We start from the raw sequence: 19,542 nt of genomic DNA, 5'->3' as shown, positions 1-19,542 counted from the left end.
AAAACGGACAACTATTTATTAATCAGCATATCGTTACCACGCCCAATTTTGCAACTATCCATGGTCAAACCTTCAAGTCATTAAAATTGATCTTCACCCTTCGTTCCTACATTTCATAATAATCAATGGTCTCAACCACATCGGATGACAACATATGTATGCCGCCCTAAATTATTGACTTTGTTCTATTTTACTTAGCTGCAAAGTATTTCATGCAAATGGGCAACTATATATACATATGTTCATTTTAACTCATCCCCCACATTCTCTCCAACCAACAGCAATTTCATAAGTTTCAATCATCCAAGTCAGATTGTACCATCAACTATGGAAACGGTGAGCTAACTGTAATTTATAAGTTACTGTTCATTTATAAGACAAAATGTTTGGATTTTGATTATAGTTTAATGGGTTTTTTCTCCTTTGATTTGTTGCATTGCAGCCTCTTAAACTTGTAACTGAGGTAAAGCTCTTATCTCTACTGCTGTTCCTTAGTCTTTGTGGTTAAAGTAGCATTGTCAAACTATCTGGCTAACTTTGTTGAAATACCTTCTTCATCTCAGATAGAATTTATCAACCCATCTCAAAGAGTTAAATCTGTTGATCTCCATCCAACTCAACCATGGTATTGTTGTCCCTCTTTGAATTAGGTTCAATATGTTATATTTTTGTGTATAGTTCAGGTTAATATTAAAATTTATCTCATGATAATTTACTGCAGGATCCTGGCAAGTTTGTATTCGGGAACTGTGCGTATCTGGAACTACCATTCTCAGGTAACAGCACCAAAATGATGGGGTTACTGATTTTTAAATGATAAAGATTTCTTGAATTTTCTACACCTAAGTAAGTTTGTTTTACTCTTTTCCAGTCTCTGGAGAAGTCTTTCAAGGTCACTGAGTCACCAGGTACATGACATATATTTTCTAAATTATACACATTTTTTTTCTCTATCTTCTTGGTGATCAATTTTAGTTGACAAGATGAAAAATTGTGTTTCAATGTGTGTTTGCAGTCAGGACAGCAAAGTTCATACCTCGCGAGGACTGGTTTGTTTGTGCTTCTGATGACAAATTTATTCGAGTTTACAATTACAACACCACGGAAAAGGTTAAAGAATTTGAGGCACATGAAGATTACATTAGGTCTGTGTCTGTTCATCCTACATTACCATATGTGTTGTCGTCATCCGATGACAAGCTTATCAAGCTCTGGGATTGGGAGAAGGATTGGGAGTGTACTCGAATTTTCAATGGACATTCACATTATGTAATGCAAGTAGCATTTAATCCCAAAGATCTCAACACTTTTGCAAGTGCCTCACTTGATTGTACCATAAAGGTATGCCTGATATTTCATACATATTCTTTGTTCGGTTTAAATCACCTAGTTATAATCTAATATTGCTCCCCCATTTAGATTTGGAATTTAGACTCATCAGCTGCAAAGTTTTCCTGGGATGCGCATTCGAAAGGGATTAATTGTGTCGACTACTTTGTGAGAAGTGATAAAGCATTTCTCATAACTGGTTCTGATGATTGTAGTGCTAAGGTTTGCAACTTGTTCATTAGCCATGATTGAATTTTGTTTATGTCACGGATGAGTAGCAATTTGACATGCCCAGTAAATCATGTTTGAATAGGTTTGGGACTACGAAACCAAAAGTTGTGTTGAAACCCTAGAAGGCCACACTAACAATGTTACTGCAGTGTGCATCCATCCTGAGCTTCCCATCGTCATTACAGTCTCCGAGGATCAGACTATCCGCGCATGGAATAGTACTACATTCAGGTACCAGTGTATCGGTTGATGATTTCTAAATTCCAAATTTAAATGACTGAGTAGTCAGTTACAGATATTGCAGCTTTGATATCTTTTATCAGTGTTTCCCCAAGTCTAGTTTTGAATTTGTGATTTATCCGCGCAGGCTTGAGAATACACTAAACTTTGGTCTTGAACGAGTTTGGGGAGTTGGATGCACGAAAGGTTCAAACCAGTAAGTTTGTTGTTTATTTTCCTTTGGACAATGTTTTTCCCTAATTGATTAGCTTATGACAAATCATTTGCAATGTTAAACGAGGTTTTTCTATGAATTTATCTTTCATCAAACCAAAAATGACCCGCAATCTGTTACTTCTGTGAGCAGGGTTGCCTTTGGAAGTGACAAAGGAACCATTATGGTCAAAATTATTAGCATTTGAGGTTGCATTTCTGAGACAACTATAGTGTGTTTTGAAGACATGAAGATCAGAAGAAATAATGACTGCCAATGGCTAGTCTTGCTCTTTATATTACATGTTAATCTAGCTTTTGTATCATGATTTGCAATCTTTTGCGCTTGTATTGGACTTGTTATATCTACCTTTTGTCTGATATTCAGTTGAATAAATGGATTTCATCAACAAAATTGCCCCCTCTAATTTGTCATGTTGCTGCATACTCTTGACTACATAGACTTACAGGCCTCTCCATTATAAACTTTAAAACTGTAATTACTTTCTGGGTTATTTATTTACCAATAAACTTTGCTCGAAGCTTTATTGATAATTACAAGTTAACGCAGCAAATGATTTGAAGAAGAGGAAATAGTCTTCAATGAAACAAATATACCATATCATCTTGATTAAGTAGTGTGCATATTAGAAGCCACTAATGAAAGAAAGAGGACCTTCTTCTCAACTAATTAATTTTAGAAGAAAATTCAGGCCTGGAAACCTGCACTTTTCACAGACTTGACAAACATAAAAGACTTGAAACCTCACAAAGAATTTCTTCCATTACCAAGAGCAAGTTCTATATTTTAGGCCAAAAATTGAGAGTCCTAAAAACATTGCAAACAACAGAATTCTGTTTATCAATACAACTGTTAATTAATACTGCCGAAAAGGTCATTTACGACGCATCCTATGGCTGTAAAAAGCCAAATCTTTTCTTGTGGAATACAAACTTATGTCATAAATTGAAAAATAAAACATCTGCATTATGGACAGCAAGTATGGGTGTGGATTCTGTTTCCGCTATTAGTTACATGAATTGAATGTGAAACTCAGACTGTACAAGAATGCAGCCCCCCAAGGCCTATAAACAAATTCAAAATATTCAATCAACAAGCAGCAACCATGGAGAGAACTAAGTCAAGGTGCCTTGTGATAACGGCCTTTATGATGATGATAATAATCAATCTCTCAGTGGCCAAAGTGCAGGCCAAACTTGAAACATGCTCACAGTGAAGTTGCTGAAGTCTGCAACACCATATGTGGCAAAAACTGCGAGACTCCATCGCCTCTGACAATACTTATAACTGGAAACTTGGCTGTGCAACTTCCTTATGCTCCATCTTCAAATTGGGTTTTTATATATAATCCCTTCGTTTGTTTATTGATTCGATTACATGATCTTAACTAGCTTAAAATAGTTGTATATATTTTGTTACATATGCAGAAGCACTGGAAGGTTGTGTGGAATCATGCACCCTCAACTGCCAAGAGCCTTTCTTTTACCCCTTGATTTTGATGTAAACATATTCAGTCTGTCAAAAATACTATAAGAGAATCCAGTTATACAAGATCTTACTAAAATATGCATGGTTGTTTTGTTAAGTAGCTTCTGTATCTTTCTCTTTCAGAGCAAATGATTAAACTATACTTAATAGTAACAAAGGAGGAAGAAAATAAATATTCAAAGGATAAATGGGCAACCTAATTCAATTAAAAAAAAGGCCAAAAGACTTAGTCCCACCTAACGTTTAGTAAAATCCTAAACTATCAACAGTTAATTTTCAAAAAATATAATGCTTACAATTCTATTAAAATTCATTACTAGTGTTAAAGAAAAAAATATTATTTAATTAAAAATATTAAATTAATTAAAAATTTATTATATTCCTCTAAATTTAAAAATCTAATAATTTTCTTCTATTTAAAGTTTAAAAAGTGATTATTTATCACTTAAGATTTTTTAACTCGCTAGAAACTAGTAAACTTCGTTGTCTCTGATACGTTCTCTCTCTCTCCCATCTTCTCTATCCCTGGTCGGTCTCTCTCCCTCTTTTTGACAAGAGCAAAATCGTCTTTGTCTTAGGACTCAATAATATTCAGATAATAATTAGTTTAATATGTTAATAACAACATCCATGCATTTTAGGAATCTATCACATTGAAGAAAAACAAAGCTTCTCATTCATTCGTGGCAAGCTTAAGCTATTTCCTTTTTGTCATAATTTTTTCGCTGTGGAGTACATGCTGGAGCATGATGAAGGCAGTTAATCCATTATTTATAAATGTAATTAATATTAATTCCACAAAGTTTTATGTTGCTATGGTAACAGAAATGTAATATTCATGGAAAAAGATCTTTTAGTATGATTTAGGTAGGCATTTTTTGTTGCTTTGATCAACATTAATATAATTTATGTTATGTTTGTCCAGTTGAATGAGTAGTGCTAGGAGACATGATCAAGAAGGAGAGACAGCACCAAAGAGGGAGATACAGTGTCAGAAAAGTGTTGGACAAGCAACTGTTCACCAAAAAATTTACTAAAAAATTGAAATTCTAGAGTAGATTATGTAATTTTTTAAAACTTAAGTGCGGAAAAAAATATTTATTTTTAAGGTTTAAGAGAGAAAATAAGATAAAATTTTTTTAATATCATTAATCAAACAACAGTTTTATCCATAAAATTAATAAATTTTGTTAATTCTAATGGTCTAAAAATAAATTTTAAAAATTTATGGATAAAAAATTTACTTTACACGAAACCTGGGGTCGGACAAATCATTTGGCCTTTTAACAAAAACAATGATACAGTAATAATGCAATGAATTTGTAGCAAACAAACAACAATCTTATAAAAATGAATATTATTATTGATTTTATTATTTATACTTGCACAGTTGATTTCTTTTTTACCTTACAAATCTTGTAATTTTTTTTTCAATTAATAGGATTAATAAAACAATGTAAAATGAATTATGGGGCCCAGTATGCCAGCATGGCGCATGACTGCCACGTCACAACTTGATTAGTGAACAGAGAGCGAAAGCGACTGGCTAACGCAAATATTGATCTTTCTCTGATTTCAGATCCACCAACAGTGTGTCGTTTTATCATATATCCTCCCGCACACGATTTCCATCTGTGCAGTGGCACACCCGTAAATACAAATCTTAAGGATCTCGCTCTTCATATTTGCACACGCCGAGCTCCCTCTCTCCCTCTGGATCTAAATTAATATCTCCCCCAACGTAACTTTGATCTCGATTCGTTGGTAATTTCGTCGCAAATCTAATCTTCGAAAATGGTGAGTTGTTTGATCTCTCTGACTATCGTGAACGTTAGATCTGATCACTTCTCTCATCGTTTTGATTTCATTGTTTGTGAATTTTAGTCTTACTGTAATTCAATGCTGTTATAGTAGGCAGTCAAACGCAGTGTTATGTGTTTGAATTTTGAGTTGAGATCTGGTGTTTGATTGGATCTAATTGTGTCGAGGAATGGAAGTTCGTGAACATTGTTGCTCGTTTTAGGCTTTTAAATAATTCGATGCACGCTTAGTGGTTTGATTACTGAGATGTTTTTTTTTTCTAATGCTTCTCATTTCTTGTTTAATTACACGAGTTCTGGTCGCTTGTTAAGTAGTTGGATGGTGCTTTCTGTTTTGGATTTTGTAACCGTTAGTTGGCAATTGAATGGGGCCTTTGGGTTTTGAATTGTGTTGAGATCCGGTTTTTAATTGGATCTGTTGGCTTGCGTCTGTGTTTGGCTGCTAAGATAATGATCGAAAGTTGGAGGCAGTTTAGGGATATTGCAACTGGTTTTAGGCTTTTTTTGAAACTTTAAAATTAGAAGGTTAGTGGCATGTATTATTTGATGTAGTACTGATTTTTTTGTTTGGTTTTGTTGTGTGTTACCAGCCGCTCAGACTTGAAATCAAGGTACTGTTTTTTTCTTTAGAAGATTACATCTCTCTTTTGTGCTCATTTATTTGTCTAATAGTCCATTTCAAATTTTTAAGAAATTTTGGGAATAATTTTGTTAACATGATAATTGGATCAGAGAAAACTTGCACAAAGATCAGAGAGAGTTAAGTCTGTGGATTTACATCCAACCGAACCATGGTAACTATAATCTACTTTACATATTTGTAGCATTATGTGTTAGTGCATGGAGATTAACATAACTTATATGGTTGTAATTTTAGGATTCTGGCAAGTTTGTATTCTGGAACTGTTTGTATTTGGAATTACCAGTCTCAGGTATGAAAATACTACAATTTTGTTATTTCGAGTGCTGCTAGCATTGTCTGGTGGTTATTTAACACATCTAGGCCTCTTATGAGTTTTTTAACTTTTTCATTTGTTTTCGGTTTAACAAAAGAAAAATGTATCTCTCTTGGTGAACCAATCTTGGACTTAACGTGAAATCTTTTTTTTTGAGTTACTTTTAGTTATTGGGAGGTTTTTCCTAGTATTCATAGATAATCTAAATGTTTTTGCTATTGCTACAGACTATGGCCAAGTCATTTGAGGTCACTGAGTTGCCAGGTAAACTCTAGATATGTATGCTATCAGTTAGTTTTATGTTTTTTCTTTTTCCTCTTTTTCTCCCCGATGAGGTATCTACTATCCTCTGATGCCCAAATAATGCCAATGCAGTCAGGTCAGCAAAGTTTGTAGCACGCAAGCAATGGGTTGTTGCTGGAGCTGATGACATGTTTATTCGTGTATACAATTACAATACAATGGACAAAATTAAAGTATTTGAGGCACATACGGATTATATTAGGTGCATTGCTGTCCATCCTACCCTTCCATATGTGCTGTCATCATCTGATGATATGCTCATAAAACTATGGGACTGGGAGAAGGGTTGGATGTGTACTCAGATATTTGAGGGACATTCTCACTATGTTATGCAAGTAACATTTAATCCTAAAGATACCAACACCTTTGCCAGTGCATCCCTTGATCGCACTATAAAGGTAAATTGGTGATTTACATTGATAATTATTGATGCAATTCTTGATTCATGTGATATAGCCATGCTGAAACTGCACTATTTATGTGTTAACCTCCAGATTTGGAACCTTGGTTCCCCCGACCCCAATTTTACATTGGATGCCCATCAGAAAGGAGTAAACTGTGTTGATTATTTTACTGGTGGTGATAAACCTTATCTGATCACTGGTTCAGATGATCATACTGCTAAGGTTTGACTCTAATTTTTCATTTTGTTTTCAACAAACTGATTGTTCATTTTTGTCAATCAAGAATCGATTGTTAACATATCATAAGAAGCAGGTGTGGGATTATCAAACCAAAAGTTGTGTCCAGACACTAGAGGGCCACACTCACAATGTCTCTGCAGTTTGTTTTCATCCTGAGCTCCCTATTATCATAACTGGTTCTGAGGATGGGACTGTTCGCATTTGGCATGCAACCACATATAGGTAACCATTGTGTTAGTGTCTTATTTTCAAGGATTTCAAACTGATGAACACTGCTCAGCCTTTTTATTTTAGTAGTTTTTGTTTCTCAAATAAGAATTAGCCATTATATTTCAAATGCAAACTTTGATTTCCCTTTCTACTAACTTTAATTTAAACCTTTTTTGTATGATCCCTTAGCTACTTCTGTATTGTAATCATTATTAATTCTGAATGTTTGTTATTTCTGATTGAGCCAATGGAGTTCTGCTTACCCTTCCTAAACTGATTTAATTGACTTGTAGGCTTGAAAACACATTGAATTATGGTCTTGAAAGAGTTTGGGCGGTTGGATATATGAAAGGTTCACGCAGGTGAGTATCTTCATGATTTTTCTTCTTCATCTTGTTGATTTTCTTATCTAATCTTTCGTGGTTAGTCTTGTATGATATTTTCTAATGGTTCAATAACATCATGGCACTCCCATTGTTCTCACCTTTGACTAATTTTCCATTTCAAGTTCTTTTGTCCAAGTATAAAATCCATCTTATGATAAATATGTGAAGAGTTAGATCTCTGTATTCTTCTTCTGAAGTTACAAAGTTTCTGTAGATGCAAAATATCACCTTTTTTTTAGATCATGACATTTTTACTATTCATTTTTGTTGGACAGAATTGTAATTGGTTATGATGAAGGAACTATTATGGTGAAAATTGGCCGTGAAGAACCTGTAGCTAGTATGGATAATAGTGGAAAGATCATATGGGCCAAGCATAATGAAATTCAAACTGTGAACATCAAGAGTGTGGGGGCTGATTTTGAGGTTTGGTTTACATCATCTGCAACCTTTGTTCAGGTCATAATTTTACATCAGCTGATAGTACAAGCTATTGGTTTCACTTGCTTCTTAGGTAACTGATGGAGAAAGATTGCCTTTGGCTGTTAAGGAGTTGGGAACCTGTGATCTTTATCCACAGGTGATTCAACATTTTTTTGCCCTCATTTATATTCCATGATATGACTTGCTGTCTACTCACTTCCTTATCTCACCATGCCTTCTTTTGTGTAATTAAGATATAGGATGGACATGCATAGAGGCATATTTAGATGTCCTGTTCCAAACATATTCTTTCTATGGGGCTTTAGTCATTTCTGTGGATGAAACAGTGTTTATGTTGATTATTAGCAAATATTGTTGCATTGGAAAGATATGAATTTGCATACAGTGTTTATGAAGTAGGTTTTATGTGTATGATAACCCGTGTAAAGGTGCTGCATATCATTCCAGATGGTTAATTGTTTCTCTATTGTACTAATAAAAGATAATAAATATAATTATGTGAATTCATTAACAAATGGTTAGAGGTAGAAAGAAAAAACATATTCTATATTTATCAAACACACAAAAGAATATGATGTGAAAATCTGTTCTGTTTCAATTGCTATTTCTCATGGTTATGTTTATTTTTCAATTAGGGCGTATAAATTTGCGGGTAGAATTAATTTGTGTCTTTATAAACCCTTTTGCTCAATCTGTTTGATTTTGCAGAGCTTAAAGCACAATCCAAATGGAAGGTTTGTTGTTGTCTGTGGAGATGGCGAGTACATTATTTATACAGCTTTGGCATGGAGAAATAGGTCCTTCGGTTCAGCACTGGAGTTTGTTTGGTCCTCTGATGGAGAATATGCTGTTAGAGAAAGCTCATCCAAGATTAAGATATTTAGTAAAAACTTTCAGGTTTTTTACTCTTTGATAGAAAATGCATAGTGTTATTTATACTGGAAGCAATTGATGGTTTATACTTCGGTTGGGGAGTTCATACTTTCATCGTTTGTATTTGTTGTTGAGAAAAGCAAAAAGGTGTTTGGGTGGAGGGAAAGAGGGAAAGTGGCTTGTCATGGTTTATTTCTTTTAGAGGGAAAACTTATGATGCTAAAGTGAATCATTTGCTTGGTCCTATAATGAAGTTTAAATATTCTATTTAATATCCTATTTGGAATGTGTTAATCGGGAATATAATGAATGCATGACATATTTCAGGAAAAAAAGAGTATCAGACCAACCTTCTCAGCTGAACGTATCTATGGAGGAACATTGTTGGCAATGTGCTCAAATGATTTTATCTGCTTTTATGATTGGGCTGAGTGCAGGTTGATTCGGCGGATTGATGTTACTGTGAAAGTAAGTTTTAATGTTCCCTTAATACAATGCCTCCATTTGTATAATTACCAGCTACCCTTGCTGTATATCATCAATGGTATTCTCTTGAAACATTTCAGAATCTCTATTGGGCTGACAGTGGTGATTTAGTGGCGATTGCCAGTGACTCATCATTCTACATCCTGAAGTACAATGTAAGTTTTTATAAGTACAATTCTTTTGTTTGATTCATAAATCTTTTGGGGGACAGTTGATCATTCTTATGCTTTGTATTTGGATTCTATATATATGTTCAGCGGGATGTAGTTTCATCTCATTTAGATAGTGGAAGATCAGTTGATGAACAAGGTGTTGAGGATGCATTTGAGCTTCTTCATGAAACCAATGAACGTGTTAGGACTGGTATATGGGTTGGGGATTGTTTCATTTACAACAACTCTGCCTGGAGACTCAATTACTGTGTTGGTGGTGAGGTATGTTGGACAGTTCTTGTTTTGGTAATGGTTCATATGACAGTGGTACCTGTGTTTAGGGATAAGATTGAGCGGTTTTTTGATAAATGATTTTATCATTTTAGGTAACAACTATGTTTCATTTGGACCGCCCTATGTATTTGTTGGGATACCTTGCTAGTCAAAGCCGTGTGTATCTAATAGACAAGGAGTTCAAGTAAGAGTTTTCGTTTGTTTGCTTGTTAGTCTAGAAGAACCATGATATCATTCTTCACTATTAAAGTTTTTTTTATTTGTCTTTTGATTCAGTGTTATGGGATACACACTGCTTCTGAGTTTGATTGAGTACAAAACTCTTGTGATGCGTGGAGATGTGGAGAGAGCTAATGAAATTTTACCTTCAATTCCAAAAGAGCATCATAATAGGTATTTATATTCTTCTACAATGTAAAATGGTAGCAAAACAATAAAGATATTTTATTGATTTTAAAGAATGGTTTAAATATGATTAAAACTGGGCTAGTGGGAAATAGCTGCCCTGTTTTTATGCCATAGGCCCATGCCTTTCTTATTGCTGCATAATTAACAAAGAAGTAGCAGTAGCTTTTCTCAGTTACCATTAAGATAATGTTGCCTTCTACAAAGATTATATAGGATTTTTTACCATGTAGTTTAGTTGGTGAACATATCTTTTGTTTTAATATATAATTCCTTTTTATTATTAGTGTGGCTCGTTTCTTGGAGTCACGAGGAATGATTGAGGAAGCTTTGGAAGTGGCTACTGATCCTGATTATAGATTTGAGCTAGCTATACAGCTTGGGAGATTGGACATTGCACAGGTAAGTTGAGATTTTACGTTGGGGGCATTTAATTTGAAATATTGCTTACTTTAGCATTTAGATCGTTATCACATCCTTTTAAATGGTCATTTTCATCCATTGACAAATTTCTGCCCTAATGCATGATTCTTTCCTTTCTTTCAGGGTATTGCCAAAGAGGTGCAGAGTGAGTCAAAATGGAAGCAATTGGGAGAATTAGCTATGTCTACTGGAAAGGTGTTTTTGTTTTTTCTAGATCTATAATTTTGGTGGAACTATTATTCTGTCTGAGTTGCACTTCTTTTAGATACTTGTCCTGTATGCTGTTTTTTTTTTTTTTTTCACTTCATATCTCCATCACAAAATTTTACTGTGAGTTCTGATGCTGCAGTTAGAAATGGCTGAGGAGTGCATGAAATATGCAATGGATTTGAGTGGTTTATTGCTGCTCTACTCTTCCATAGGAGATGCTGAAGGGATATCAGAACTTGCTTCCCTGGCAAAAGAGCAAGGGAAGAACAATGTTGCTTTCCTTTGTTTATTCATGTTGGGTAAATTGGAAGACTGCCTCCAGCTGTTGGTGGAAAGGTAATTTTTCTTTTGAATACTATGGACATGATGAGACAGGCTAGATATTTATTGTTCTAGGAATACTGAAGCATTCTTTTGTAGCAATCGGATACCTGAGGCTGCTTTGATGGCACGATCATACCTTCCAAGCAAGGTTTCAGAGATTGTTGCTATTTGGAGAAAAGACCTGCATAAGGTTACTTGTCATTACATATTTCCTGTACTTGTTTCTGATTTGTCATGCAAATGTGTGTTGCCTATTAATCATAAATTTGATTTAGGATGAAGTTACCTAATTGTCATACTAAACATGATTAGACCTAAATTGTTAATTTAGAGGATTACATCAAGTACTAAGAACATAAGATGTAATATTTCTTCTCATCATTGTGTTCGTGGTTTTTAATTTTCCATTTTCCTACTACATTTGGTTTAAAATCTTATATTCTGCCTTATTCTCTATAATCTTGCAGTTAAGTTGGTAGCAATGACTTATGAACTATCAGTGTTTGATTTTTCTACACCAGTTCTTCCGACAGTTATCACTTTAAAAATTGTGATAGTATTTTTTACGAGGTTTTGGAATGAAATATTGGCTTGGTGGAAGATTTTAACTCATGTTATGCCATATACAGGTTAATCCAAAAGCTGCTGAATCTCTGGCTGATCCAAAAGAGTATCCTAACTTGTTTGAGGATTGGCAAGTTGCACTTTCCCTGGAATCTAAAGTTGCTGAGACTAGGTACTAAATATGTTGATTTACCATTTACAATTTTTAGTTGTTTACCTAAAAATGTCTACAGCGTTCTACATCTTACCTGCTAAGATCATATCTTGGTGGTTTAAAGTTTCTTATGAGTGGTCTTTTTATGCTCATAATTGCTCTTTTGATTGCTTTCTAGGGGTGTGTATCCTTCTGCAGCAGACTATGTGAACCATGTTGATAAATCACACATAACCCTTGTGGAGGCTTTCAGAAACATGCAAATTGAAGAAGAGGAAACCTTTGAAAATGGAGACTTCGATCATGAGGTATACGTTGCCTGCAAATTTTATTATAGAAAAGCCATGAGATTGGTGATGCTCACCCTATCATTTTATTGAGTTCTAAACCTACATGAAACTTGATTGGTTTTTGATCTACTTTAAATTTTGTGAACAAGAGTTGTGAGTTTGGCCTGTGGACTTTATTTCACTGATATTATCTCTGTACAGGAGACTGAACAACAAAATGGAGAAAAGATTGCAGAGGAACATAATGAAGAAGAAGAAAGCCAAGAGGAGGCTGTTGTGGTGGATGCTGATTCTACTGATGGTGCTGTACTCGTTAATGGTAACGAGGCTGAAGAAGAGTGGGGTACGAATAATGAGGGAACCCCGTCAGCCTAAAAGCAATTGGTTGAGGCAGTGTGAAAATCCAAATTTTGTCTCTGGTGATTAATTGATTCTAAAGTGCCATCTCTAACTCCCATTTCACAAATTGTTTTTGGTGCAACTACTGCTGTCTCTAATTCAACACTATTAGTACTAGCTCCTCAATTAGAAATGACCAAAGAAATCTTCAGTATTTGTTTATTTGTGTTGGTTTTATCAAAGTGAGTAGGTTCTGTTTGACTGGCTATTACTTCATGGACATTATGATGATTAACTTATGCTGCTGATTGTGCCCAGAAGTTAGTTTGAAATTCTATTTTTTCCACTTGATAGTATTTTTTTTTTCCCTTTCTTTCTTTTAATAAAGTTTCTTTTTTTCATTTTTAAACTTTTCATTTTAAAAATAGTTATCAGATTTTCATAAGGAAAAGTTGACATCTTTGGTATAACTTGCAAGACCATGTTAACCTTGTGCTTTGGATAATGAATATTGATGTCTTACACTACCTTTAGTTATTAGCATACAACAATTTTGAACTCTCTTGTAGGTTTTTCATGGACTTCATATTCTCCTTGCTCTTTTTCCCCCTCCTAAATATGTAGTGTGGATATTTAAATGCCAATTTATTTGATAATTGGCACCCTGAATTCTATAATCTGATTTAGTGTGAAATTAATTAGTATTTCTTTTTTCTCTTTCATTATCATATACAGTTTTGCTGGTTTAGAATATCTTTGGTCATTAACTTTTTCATTACTACTGTGTGCAGTGCTTACACCGCGTCACCAGGATTTCTGAAGATAGTTGGTTCCAGCTATATAAGTCCCTTACTTAAGGTGATTAACTGTTTACATGAATTTTGATAGACTTGAGTGGAGATGTTAAATGGGTTTATGAAGTGCAGACAGCTATTGCCTACTAGTTAGGGGAAAAATTACTGAAACTGCACATTTTTTCATATTTCTTTATGGGAGTAGTTTTATGGGGAACAAATATTCCCTGGTTGGTTTAGTTTGTACCATTGGCCATTTTCCATTTCTGTCGAATCTGTAATGAACAGGTTGATTCATCATGATATTGAATGAGAGAGTTGATTAAAAGAATGAAATCCATTTCTGTCGAATCTTTTTACTTGCATGTTTACTTGTGTATCTGAATGTTCAGCTACCAGGCTTCTTGCTGGAGGCTGGAGAGGGGTGATTGTAGAGCCGGGTGTCTCAAGATCTGGTGGTGTGGCTCCGTAGCGCATTGAGTTTTGTCATGGGCGCATAGTGCAGTTTTAGCATCACTTACAATTTTATTGCATCCATTATTGCAGTTTTAGCATATTCTTTGAGGCCTTTTTCACCCCTTAAAATTTTCTAGTGCCTTTGTGAATGTAGAAAACAATTTAGTGACACTTACCCAACACAATCCTATATTCACACCGTCGTATTTAGATATGTGTTTCTCCTAAATTGTTCTGGTTTTGCTTTGGAATTTTTTTTTTTTTAAGAAGAAACTTGAATTGTAACATGTCTTGAGAAGTATCATTTCCATATTTTCTCATAGCTGTTAATGTTTTGTGGTTTGTTGAGCAATGCAAATGATTTCTTATTATTCACTAAACTTTATTACAAGTTATTAGTACTTTTAGACCTAACGAGACATGCTCAAGCAATTCTCTTTATTAAAAACCAAGAAAAAGGTAATAATTTCCTTTAAAGAAATCATTTTTAGTTGGGTGGGTTACCTGTGGCTGTTTACATGTGGGAAATAATAATCGGGCTTGCAATCTCTTGTAGGCCCAGTGAAATGGGTGGGTTATCTGTGTAATCGTGGAAACCCGTCAGCAAAATGGGCATGAGTTTTTGAGAGTTAAATTCATCCTGGATTGAACCTATTAATTTTTTTTATAGCAAAATATTATTATATGTATAATTTTTATATATAATATTATATATAAATAATAATGTATCATTAAATGATTAGATAGTTTAAAATTAAAGATAAAATAATATTTAATTATATAATAATATATTATTATTTGATTATAAAACTGTATACGAATTATATATATAGTTTTATTATTTATAATAATCTGGCTTGCAACTGACAGCAAAATGGATATGAGTTTTAGATATTTAGATTTATTGTGGATTGGACCGATTAATCTCTTTTAAATCGTGCTAGTTATTATTGCGAAAGCATAAAACCATACATAACCAAGCGTCAAAATGTTGGATTTTATAGGTTAGTCATAATACATCTTGGAAAATGCACCATTTTGGGGTAGAAAATTTTACAGGGTAAGGTCTCATCTGAACTCCAGAGGCTTGACTGTCAAATTAGATAAAGCCAAACCCCAGTCGAACAATTAAAACGTGTCAGTCAACAAATGACACGTGTCAGAATCAGGTCAAAAGGGCATTTGTTCAGTATGACATCATATTATTTGCATTTATCTATCGCGAGGAAAAGATGCCACAACTCAAGCACTCAAAAGCAAGACCCTTCCGTATCCAAAAAAGGAAAATTAAAAAATAAATTCAGAAAAGTAAAAATAAAACCCTCTTATTATCGGATCTCCGCAACTCTGTTCCTCTGTGTGTTTAGGGTTTTGCTTCTTCTACGTTCTCCATTCCGGTAAGTCCCAATATAATTTCACTAATTTTCTTTTACTTATTCATCGTTTTTTCATTCATGGGTTCTCTTTTCTTTACTCTCTGCTTCATTTTTTAAAAATCATTTTCTCTCACACTCTCTCCGTCTGATTTTAGGCCATAGGTGTATTCATTTGAAGCATATGCATGCGTTGCTTTTTGGTTCTAATTGTGTGAATGGTGCTGTTCTCAATGACCCAGTTCGTCAAATTTCAGATTTTAGCTGAGATTTATGGAATATTTTAGCTTAACTTTTCAACTTTTCTCAGAAGAACCCAATTGACGTTTTCTGATATAATAATTGTGGGATTTTTTTTGATTCTGTCTTTCCCTGGATTACAAACTTACTGTGAGGATTTCTAGGGATTCTATGGCAGCTGTAAGATTCTTGTGTTTAATTTAAGCTTTGTGGGTTAGGTAATTAGCTTTGTGATATTTTTTATTTAGGCATTTATTCTGAGAATTGTTACCTGTGTTATATTTTGCATCGGCCTTGTTACGCAAGTTGGCCACCTGGCCACCTTTTGTTTTAAAGGAGAGATTGTTGTGTAAAGTTGAGCTTCATTTTTTGACTGCATCTTTTTTGTATTCCACTGTGATTATAATGTTACTTTTTCAAGTTAGCCACCTTTCTGTGCTATGGAATAATATTTGTGAACCTGGTAATTCGTAGAAGTAGAATAAGGTTTTAAATTTTGGAAAGAGAATACTTGGGGAAAATGGTGGTCCAATGGTGTGTTTACTTGCCAATATTCGATCGGTTTTATTTACTAACTTATGTTGGTAGGAAGTTTATGGAGTTTGTGGTGCAAGACTTTTCACCTGATATATTGTTTTTATGATGATTCTGACAATGTTCAATTATTGTGCTGGACTGCAGAATTTATACCTGTTTTATGATTTATTATTGTGAAATGTCCAGAAGGCAACAATTAGACCTTTTTCGGTTTGAATATCTCAGGTGGATTGTGCGTATTTAATTGTGTGGGTGTGATTTCATTTCTGCTTGCCATATCTTTGCTCCCTTAATTTGGTAGGCAATGCTTGGTGCCTGCATATTATAAAAGGAAGATTATGTGAAGTTTAAGTAACATGCTAGTGATGTGAATGAGTTGTTTATGGATGGTCGACTGATAAATGATATATGTCTTGGTTCTGAAGGTTTTAATTTAACTTTCACATATTGTATTTAGATGCTTATTAGCTGTATCTTTTTTTTGTCTTTTCAAATTTTTCAGATCAATATTTAGAGGAATTTGAAAATATTGCTTGAGTAAGCTTGCTAGCTTTCCAGTTTAGAAAAACTTTTTGATATCTGCTGAATCATTTTTGCTTTCAGTGGTAGAAATATTAGGTAACCTGTTAGGTGTCATGAAGTTAAGTTGCATTTCATTAGTATTTCACTTTATATGAAACCTTGCTGGTTATCAGTGAAAAGCTTGCACTGAATTCCTAAAGCTTGATATCTCTTTTCAATTAAAAGCTACTCACAATTATATTTTAGTTATGGTTGCAAGTTTTTGAATACCTTTAAGTTTGCTTTTTAGATGCCTTTCAATTAATATTTGTTGAACTTTTCTGTTACTTGAGCTCTGATATATGGAGGAAAAAAAAAAGTAGGTTGAGCTATCTGATAGTGTTAATGCTCATAGTTCTGTCCTGGGTTTTTTTATCCTATGGACTAGATGGTTCTTTGTTAGTCTCATGTGACTTTCTGTGAGAGTTGCAGTATCACCATACTAGGGAGAATCTATTTGCTGAAGATCTATTTTAAGCAGTTTTTGTTGACTTAAATATATGGTGCCTTGTGTTGATAGCTATGCTTTTAGACAATTTATGTGTGCACTCTTCTTCTTATTTTAAACTTTTTGTGTTTTCATTGGAAGCATATGCTCAAGTTTCCTTTTGGTTTTAATTGTGTGAATGCTGCCTTTTCCCTTTTTTGCATGTTCGAGTTTACCCTTCTCCGTATTTATATATTTAGGCATTGTTAAACATCCAATTTGTGCTAACAATTCTGCTTGATAATGATGCTCTTCTTATTTCCTTTTTTTGAGAACTCCTTTATGATAATTTGCAGTATCACTGTTTATACATGTTTATTGGCTCAAACTCTGAGTTTTTGTTCATTGCTGCAGATCTACAATGGGGGATGCGGAAAACCTTCCTCCTTCAAAGAAGAGGGCTGCGGGAAGGGAACTCTGTCGAGATAACCCTGGCCTTGATGATGAGGAAGATGCTGAACCAGAAGGCAGAACTTTCAAGAGGGCCAGTGATGAGGTGCTTGCAAATAGAAGAATAGTCAAAGTTCGTCGTAGTACAACATCTACTCCCTCATCCAATCCTTTTGCTGCTATCAAATTGATCCCCCCAGCTGATCCTAGTGTGACAGTTACTGCTGATACAACTGGAGTGCCAACTTCTAGTGAGAAGAAGGTTTCAGATGGTGAAGAAAGTGGTGCTGATAATGAAACTGAGAAGGGGAATGGAGAGAGCAGTAAGCCTTCTGAGAGCAAGGTTGACAAGCCAGTGGCATCTGCTGCTAATGAAGCAAAAGATGAGAGTAATAAGCAGTCCGAGAGCAAGATTGATGAGCCATTGGCTGAAGAATCTGTTGCTAATGAAGCTGAAAAGGGTAAAGATGAGAGTACTGAGCAGTCAGCTAGCAAGATTGATGAGCAATCTCCTGAGGCTGCTGCAGACAAGGAGAGTACTGATGCTAAGCAGGAAGGGGCTACTGTCAGTGAGGCATACAAATCCAAAGTTGATAATGAAAAAGCAGCTAGTGCAGAGAAGACTGAGACTGAAGATAAGAAAGATAGCAGTCATGTAAACAAAGATTCAGGTTCACTCAGTTCATTCGGGCAGCTTTCAAGTAGTCAAAATGCCTTCATGGGATTTGCTGGAACTGGGTTTTCCACTTCAACATTCTCCTTTGGGTCAATTTCGAAGGATGGATCTGCATTAAGTTCTGGCTCTAGTGCTGTTTTTGGACAACTTAACAATGGAAATTCTTCTCTCTTTAACACATCTGGGGCTTCTATTGTTTCAAAGAGTGAGGGATCTGGCTTCCCATCTATGCAGGAAGTTGTTGTTGAGACTGGTGAAGAGAATGAGACTGTGGTTTTCTCTGCTGATTCAGTGCTTTTTGAGTTTTTGGATGGAGCATGGAAGGAGCGTGGGAAGGGAGAAATTAAGGTGAATGTTTCCTCAACTGTGGCAGGAAGAGCTAGGCTTCTCATGAGAACCAGGGGAAATTTCAGGTTGATCTTGAATGCAAGCCTCTATCCTGATATGAAGCTCACAAATATGGATAAAAAGGGCATCATTTTTGCCTGCATTAATAATGCTGGTGAAGGGAAGGATAGTCTTTCTACATTTGCCTTGAAGTTCAAGGATGTTTCCATTGTGGAAGAGTTTCGGGCAGCTGTTACGACACATAAAGGAAAAACACAAACAGTGGATTTGAAAACGCCAGAAAATTCTCCCAAAGCATCAGATGATTGAAAGCCGTCCTACTTTGGTACAGAATTTGCTTGGGATGGTCCCACTGCTCTTGGCAACTGTCCTCTTTCTTCTGTGGAGAAAAGGAATCATGTTAGAGTTTGGTTATTCCTAAAACTATGTAGCAAAGAGTTAACAGAGCCCAATCCTTTTTGTGTTTTTTAATAAATCTAGTCTGCGGGAGAGTATTTTTCAACTTTTATTTTTGGTACGCCTTTGGTTTAAACTGCATGATCGAAACCTGTAAGCACATGGAATGGTTGACAGTTGTAGTTGTTCCCTTGAACCGAATTACACATTGAATACCCCGTTACATGTTTAGTATTTCACAAGGGTTATCTAATAATTTAATTGATCTCTCTTGGTTCCTCAACAACAATATATTATTATAATTTTTGTTTCTAATAGATTTGTCATCAGTTGAGATGTTCACAGGTGGCTTGTTTTGCAGCTTGATTTCTTTTTACTTTTCTTGATGTATCTCAGTTTAAACATGTGGATTCATTGTTTAGTCCATAAATAACATGTTATTATCTAAGTACTTTGGTCTTGTTAGATGTTTAAATGAGTACAATTACTGAATGCCCATATTTTA

General features: G+C 34.8%; 3 protein-coding genes across 6 annotated transcripts; all 3 read left to right on the top strand.

Moving 5' to 3' along the window:
* The first annotated feature begins 203 nt into the window (after window positions 1–203).
* LOC123218064 (coatomer subunit beta'-3-like) lies at window positions 204–2,407 on the top strand. Its single transcript, XM_044639267.1, has 10 exons — window positions 204–336; window positions 443–463; window positions 564–625; window positions 722–776; window positions 872–908; window positions 1,016–1,341; window positions 1,420–1,551; window positions 1,643–1,791; window positions 1,928–1,996; window positions 2,147–2,407. Exons 1-10 carry the CDS (start codon window positions 328–330, stop codon window positions 2,199–2,201), a joined length of 915 nt encoding a protein of 304 aa, XP_044495202.1. The 5' UTR covers window positions 204–327; the 3' UTR covers window positions 2,202–2,407.
* Window positions 2,408–5,125: 2,718 nt separating this feature from the next.
* On the top strand, window positions 5,126–14,351 carry LOC123218058 (coatomer subunit beta'-2). 3 transcript variants are annotated; one of them, XM_044639263.1, is made up of 26 exons: window positions 5,126–5,299; window positions 5,913–5,933; window positions 6,055–6,116; window positions 6,200–6,254; window positions 6,506–6,542; window positions 6,654–6,979; window positions 7,076–7,207; window positions 7,299–7,447; window positions 7,729–7,797; window positions 8,097–8,247; window positions 8,336–8,401; window positions 8,974–9,162; window positions 9,466–9,606; window positions 9,705–9,779; window positions 9,882–10,058; window positions 10,163–10,254; window positions 10,347–10,463; window positions 10,763–10,877; window positions 11,022–11,093; window positions 11,248–11,444; window positions 11,529–11,622; window positions 12,062–12,168; window positions 12,329–12,458; window positions 12,642–12,783; window positions 13,571–13,637; window positions 13,966–14,351. In XM_044639263.1, exons 1-25 carry the CDS (start codon window positions 5,297–5,299, stop codon window positions 13,597–13,599), a joined length of 2,748 nt encoding a protein of 915 aa, XP_044495198.1. In that variant the 5' UTR covers window positions 5,126–5,296; the 3' UTR covers window positions 13,600–13,637; window positions 13,966–14,351. The 3 variants fall into 3 exon arrangements, 2 of the variants coding, with proteins under 2 accessions (XP_044495198.1, XP_044495197.1); XR_006502619.1 differs by having other exon boundaries at window positions 5,127–5,299; window positions 12,642–12,859; XM_044639262.1 differs by lacking the exon at window positions 13,966–14,351 and having other exon boundaries at window positions 5,127–5,299; window positions 12,642–12,859; window positions 13,571–13,904.
* Window positions 14,352–15,205: 854 nt separating this feature from the next.
* Window positions 15,206–19,397, top strand: LOC123219202 (nuclear pore complex protein NUP50A-like). 2 transcript variants are annotated; one of them, XM_044641001.1, is made up of 2 exons: window positions 15,206–15,426; window positions 17,582–19,397. In XM_044641001.1, exons 1-2 carry the CDS (start codon window positions 15,221–15,223, stop codon window positions 18,948–18,950), a joined length of 1,575 nt encoding a protein of 524 aa, XP_044496936.1. In that variant the 5' UTR covers window positions 15,206–15,220; the 3' UTR covers window positions 18,951–19,397. The 2 variants fall into 2 exon arrangements, with proteins under 2 accessions (XP_044496936.1, XP_044496937.1); XM_044641002.1 differs by lacking the exon at window positions 15,206–15,426 and adding an exon at window positions 16,343–16,404.
* Window positions 19,398–19,542: the final 145 nt, after the last annotated feature.

This window comes from Mangifera indica, chromosome 6, assembly GCF_011075055.1.
Source record: "Mangifera indica cultivar Alphonso chromosome 6, CATAS_Mindica_2.1, whole genome shotgun sequence".
NCBI lineage: Eukaryota > Viridiplantae > Streptophyta > Magnoliopsida > Sapindales > Anacardiaceae > Mangifera > Mangifera indica.
This window is presented reverse-complemented; position numbering and strand designations above follow the sequence as displayed.